The 6,185-nt window shown below is 37.5% G+C and overlaps 1 protein-coding gene across 1 annotated transcript; it reads left to right on the plus strand.

The window, feature by feature from the left end:
- The first annotated feature begins 743 nt into the window (after nucleotides 1-743).
- LOC111884688 (uncharacterized) lies at nucleotides 744-1,604 on the plus strand. Its single transcript, XM_023881005.1, has one exon. The coding sequence runs from the start codon at nucleotides 744-746 to the stop codon at nucleotides 1,602-1,604; it is 861 nt and encodes a 286-aa protein (XP_023736773.1).
- The last annotated feature ends 4,581 nt before the right edge of the window (nucleotides 1,605-6,185 follow it).

Here is a 6,185-nt window from a genome sequence, read left to right on the forward strand (position 1 = left end):
GTGTTTAACTATTGTAGGTAATAAGGATCCAATATAGACATATACTGTTGGGAGATTTAGAATAGTCAATAATATTACTTTTGTTTTTAGTAGTTGTGTATGTATAAAATTATAATTTCATGGGTAGTTATGTAATATACTAAAACTTAGTCGGTTTGTATCCAGTCTTTTGTAATTAAATTATCAATGTAAAATATTGTTTATAAATATGCATGTAGCATGTTTTGGAGTAACAATGTGTCAAGTATGAAAGGGGTTCTTTCAATCATGGTATCAGAGCAGTAGTTTAAGTGAACTAAATACCACGGATTGGTATTTAGACTTCAATCGTCAGAAGTTCAATATATGAACGGGTTCATCGTAAGTACATGGATACAAACCATATGAAAGATTTAAGTAAAGTATTAGGTAGTGATAAATCCTAATATTCTAAATTATTATATTACTTCAAATTGCAGAACAATGGCTGAACAAGTGGGTAGCCATACACCAGAAGTAGGTGGAGATCCTCGTCCTGATGAAGTAAATACTCCAGCATCCCCTCGTGAGGAGTGACTCATGGGTAAACTTACTGGTGTTATTCGGCAGACTCTCGAAGAAAACAAAAAGAATGGTGATAAAGGAAAAGAGAAAGTCACCGGAGAATCTTCAAAAGGAGAGACGAGACGTCCTTCATTCAAAACTTTCAAGAGTAATGGTGCTACAGAGTTTTCAGATGTTCTTAATCCCATTGTGGTTCTTACATGGATCCAGAACTCAGAAAAGTATTACATATCTCTCATGTTGTTAACGAAGACAAGGCTGGTTATACTTCTACAATGCTCATCGGAGAAGCCTTAGTCTGGTGGGAAGCAACATTCGAAGCTCTCAGTGAGTGTGACCAAGATAAATTATCTTGTGAAATGTTCAGAACTCGCTTGCTAGGAAAGTATTGTCCTCTAGACATGAGGAGAAGTTTGGAGAAAGAATTCCTCGAGCTTAAACAGGGAGGAATGATAGTGATTGATTATGAAACGCAATTCAATCAAAAATCACGGTTTGCTACAAAGTATATTCCAACTGAAGACAATAAAATCCAGTTATTACTAGATGGACTACGGTATGAAATCTGCGATTTCATGGCTAATCGGGATGTTCTGTCATTTGATAAAGCTGTTGAGTATGCTCGAAAGTGTGAGCATGACTTAGAAATACGTGGTGCTACTCTTTCTGTTCCAAAGCATCCACGTATTGATCGAACCATTCCTGTTTCCTGTATTCCACCAGCTCAATCTATTCAGACTGGTCCTGGAAAACAAGTGCAAACTAATAATACCCCTCGTCGGCGCGGTAGGGCACAATCTTTTTCTCTTCAATCGCCATCGTGTCGAAATTGTGGAAAGAATCATCCGGGCGAATGTAGATTAGAAAAAGGATCAATGGTCTGTTATGGATGTGGAGAAGTATGCCACATGAAGTCTGTTTGTCCAATGAGGAATGTTACATGCTTTGCTTGTGGTGTTGTTGGCTACAGGAAGCGTCTTTGCCCTACTCTTACTAGTCAAATGACGGGAAGTCAAGCTTCTGTTCTACAATCGGCGAGAAGTCAAGCTCCTGTTCAATAACTAAAGGGTACTCCAACTAAAAAGGAGGAGGTGCCAAAAGCTAAAGGTCGTGCATTTCAGATTACCATAGAGGAGGCACGTGAAGACCCGAATCTTGTGACTGGTACATTTCTAGTCAACTCTAGACGTGCTCATATCTTATTTGATTCTGGTACCTCAGATTCTTTTGTGTCTCATGAAATTGCGCGTTCCTTTCAAATTGCTTGCTATGCACTCGCGCAACCATTTCATGTAGATACTGCAGGAAGTATATCATTACTTGCTGATAAAGTCCATAGGGACTGTGTGATAAAAATTGAAGGCTATAATTTTCTTGCTGACATGATTCCTATCTCCTTGCCCGACTTTAATATTACTCTCGGAATGGATTGGTTGTCAAAGAAGCGCGCAAAACTCTTGTGCTATGAAAAGATTGTACGTATTCTCATTAAAGGGGAGAATCCTATTTATGTCTACGGTGAACAAACACTCAAAATTTTAAAAATAATCTCTTTCCTAAAAGCTCGTAAATTCATATCGAAGGGGTGTTCTATCTATCTGGCCGATACAATTGATATCTCAAAAGAGGAGATGAAAACGGTAAATGATGTTCCCGTTGTTAATGAATATCCTGATGTTTTTCCTGAGGAATTGCCTGGACTTCCTCTGGATAGGCAAGTAGAATTCCTAATTGACCTGGTGCCTGGTGCCGCTCCGATTGCAAAGACTCCTTATCGCCTTGCGCCAACTTAAATGAAAGAAATGATGATCCAACTGCAGGAATTAATTGACAAAGGCTTTATTCAACCGAGTACCTCTCCTTGGGCTGATCCAATGTTATTTGTTAAGAATAAAGAAGGTTCTATGCGAATGTTTATTGATTACCGTGAGCTAAATAAGGTAACTATCAAGAACAACTACCCACTACCTCGCATTAACGATTTGTTTGATCAACTTCAGGTTGTTAGCTATTTCTCGAAGATTGATTTGAGATCTGGCTATCATCGGTTGACAATACACGAGCAGGATATACCGAAGACTGCTTTTCGTACTCGATATGGGTATTATGAATTCCTTGTTATATCGTTCGGTCTAACAAATGCTCCTGTTGTATTCATGGATATGATGAATCGCGTATGCCGTCCAATGCTCAATAAATTTGTCATCGTATTCATTGATGATATTCCAATCTATTCCATGTCTGAATTTGATCATGTTAGTCATATTCATGAGCTATTAGAACATATTCGAAAGGAGATACTATATGCTAAATTCTCGAAATGTGAATTTTGGCTTCGCCAAGTTCAATTTCTCGGCCATGTGATTTCTGGAGACGGTATATCCATAGATCCTACCAAAACCGAAGCCATTCAGAATTAGGAAGCGCCTCGTAATGCTTCTGAAATTCGTAGTTTCTTGGGTCTCGTGGGATATTACCATATATTCATTAAATATTTCTCATGTATAGCTGTACCTCTCACGAGTCTTACACGAAAGGAAGTGAAGTTCGAATGGAGTGAAGCCCAAGAAAAAGCTTTCTCAACTTTAAAAGATATTTTGACCCATGCTCCAATCTTATCACTTCCAGAAGGTGATAATGATTTCTCTGTATATAGCGATGCTTCAAGGTTGGGACTCGGTTGTATGTTGATGCAACGTGGTAAAGTGATAGCTTATGCCTCAAGACAACTGAAAGAATATGGAAAGAATTATCCCACCCATGAACTCGAACTCGCTGCAGTGGTAGTTGCCCTAAAACTTTGGAGACATTATCTTTTTGGTACAAAATGTCAATTGTTTACCGACCACAAAAGTCTCATGTACATATTCCGTCAGCAAACTTTGAATATGAGACAACAATGAGCCATGGAGCTAATCAAAGATTATGACCATGAAATCTTGTATCATCCTGGAAAGGCCAATGTAGTTGTCGATGCACTTATCAGAAAAGTTTATCATAATAGTGTGTGTTATGCTATTACTCACACTATAGTAAAGTTCACTATTCTAGATGAACTAGAGAAATGGCAAGTAGAGGCCCTAAAGTTAGAAAATGTGAAGAAAGAAGGGATGGTACATTATACTGATGTTTTACTTGATGATCCACGAGGATTGAAGGTATTCAAGAATCGACTATGGATTCCAAAGATTGGTGGATTAAGACAGAAGATTTTAGATAATCTCATAAGTCTAAGCTATCAATACATCCTGGTACAAGTAAAATATACTATGATGTAAAAGCTGATTATTGGTGAGCTGGACTAAAGAAAGACATTGGAAGATACATACATGAATGTTTAGTATGCTTACAAGTCAAAGCAAAACACCAAAAGCCTTGGTGTTCCTTTGTGGAAGTGGGAAGAGCTATCCATGGATTTTATTACCAATTTGCCAAAGACTACTAGACAGAATGATAATTTGGGTAGTTGTCGACCGATTGACTAAAAGCGTATATTTTCTTGCCATGCGTGAAACGTACCCAATGGAGAAATACGCACAAGTGTACTTGGATGAAATTTTCGCAGGACATGGTCTGCCACAAAAGATTATTTCCAATAGTGATACTCGCTTCACTTCTCATTTTTGGGCTAGTATGCAACGTGAATTGGGATCTCGAGTTGCGCTCAGTACAACTTATCATCCCAGACAGACGGTCAGACGAAGAGAACGATCCAAACAGTAGAAGATATGCTTCGTGAATGTTTGTTGGAGTTCGGTGGTAACTAGGACAAATACTTAGCTCTTGTCGAATTTTTATATAATAACAGTTACCACGCTTCAATCAAAATGCCACCATATGAAGCACTATATGGACGTAGATGTCGTACTCCGTTATGTTGGCGTGAAGTAGGACAGAAAATCCTTGGAGGCCCTGAAATGATTCAAGATACCACTTACAAGATTCAAATTATACGAGAAAGAATGAAAGTGGCCCAGGATTGACAAAAGTCCTATGCAGAAAGAAGGAGACGACCCATAGAATTCCAAGTGGGTGATTTCGTAATGCTGAAGGTATCCTCGTGGAAAGGCATTATGTGATTTGGGAAGAAAGGAAAACTAATTCCTAGATTCGTTGGTCCTTTGAAAATCATCCAGTGTATTGGTAAACAAGCATACCGCTTAGAATAACCAGAAGATTTGGTAGCTATTCATGATGTGTTTCATGTGAGTTATCTGCATAAATGTTTAAGCATATATGATGAAGCGGTTCCATTATCCGAGGTGAAACTTGATAATAAGTTAAGATATGTAGAAGAGTCTAAAGAAATTGTAAACGAAAGAGCGACTAATCTACATAATAAAGAAATGGAGTTGGTGCTTGTCAAGTGGAAACACCATAGAGGCACAAATTATACTTGGGAAAATTAGAATGAGATAAGAGCTAAATATCCCCATTTGTTTTAATCGCTGTAATTTCGGGGATGAAATCCTCAAAAGGAGGAGCTATTTGTAACATACACGGTCAGTTATCGTGTTTTGTAGTTTACAAAACAAATAATATTATGAAATATTATATGATATTGAGCGTTGAGTTCTAACAGATAGTTTTTACTAGAAATGAAGTAAAACTATGTTTAGAATCACTCGGAAAATATTGGAAGTCTTATGAGATTCCAATCAAATGTCAAATATTGAAATTTAACGAAAATATAAAATTTGAAATAACTAAAATTTTATTATTGAAAGTTGTACATAATTTCGTTAGAAACATTTAGGCGAAAACCTCATCGAAATCCGAGTTATAACGAAGAAGTTATGACCAATCAAAGATCCACGATAAAACCGACAAACACTATTTAGCATAAAAAGTGAGTTTTTGATAAAATAGTTTTTAGCTTTAGTGATCTAAACGAATGTCGTAGTATTAGTTAAACCGAGAATTTTCATAAAAAGAACGTCCAAATCTGACTTCGTATGAGGAAATTATGATTTTTCTAAGTTTCAGAATAGTAGCAGACAACTAAAAACTTGAAATAAAAATTGAGTGATTTTTTGCCGACGCAACCTAAACGAGAATAGAAGGTCTCGTAAATAGTAGTACAACGATAAGAAGATAGATGAAAACGGACGTTGGATGAAGAAGTTATGATTTTTTAACGGACTTTTCCTGTCCCGGCCTGTTAAAAATATATTTTTAAAAATGAAATCAAAATTAGCCGGTGGAGTCTAAACGAAAGTTGTAGAGTATCATCTCACCTACGTGTGGATATCAAGATTGTAAAAAATGGAGCTCGTATGCAAAAGATATGGATTTTAGAATTTTAGAAAATCAATGTACACCTCGTGTACAATAAGTACGCCCAACGTACTCGTGTGTGTGACCCATAATTGGCCACGTTAACACCTTTTTCGCATACGACACGTGTCACGTAGGTTAGACACATCTGATGTCACGCATCACGCTACGCGCAACGTACTCGGTGTGCCTAGCGTACTGAGCCGCAATGCATTATGCCCCGCTTAATAGAGTGTACGCCCAACGAAGAGGTTATCACGCCCCGCGTACATAAGGATTTACGCCCAACGTAATTCGTACTTCAACCACTGTAAATAGAAAGCAAAGCCTTCGGGTTTTTGCTTAGAAAATTTATTCCCTCTTAC

Source organism: Lactuca sativa, chromosome 2 (assembly GCF_002870075.4).
Source record: "Lactuca sativa cultivar Salinas chromosome 2, Lsat_Salinas_v11, whole genome shotgun sequence".
NCBI classification, from domain to species: Eukaryota; Viridiplantae; Streptophyta; class Magnoliopsida; order Asterales; family Asteraceae; genus Lactuca; species Lactuca sativa.

Coding starts and splice junctions, on each gene's coding strand:
- LOC111884688 (XM_023881005.1), top strand. CDS start 744: ATGGATCCAGAACTCAGAAAAGTATTACATATCTCTCATGTTGTTAAC.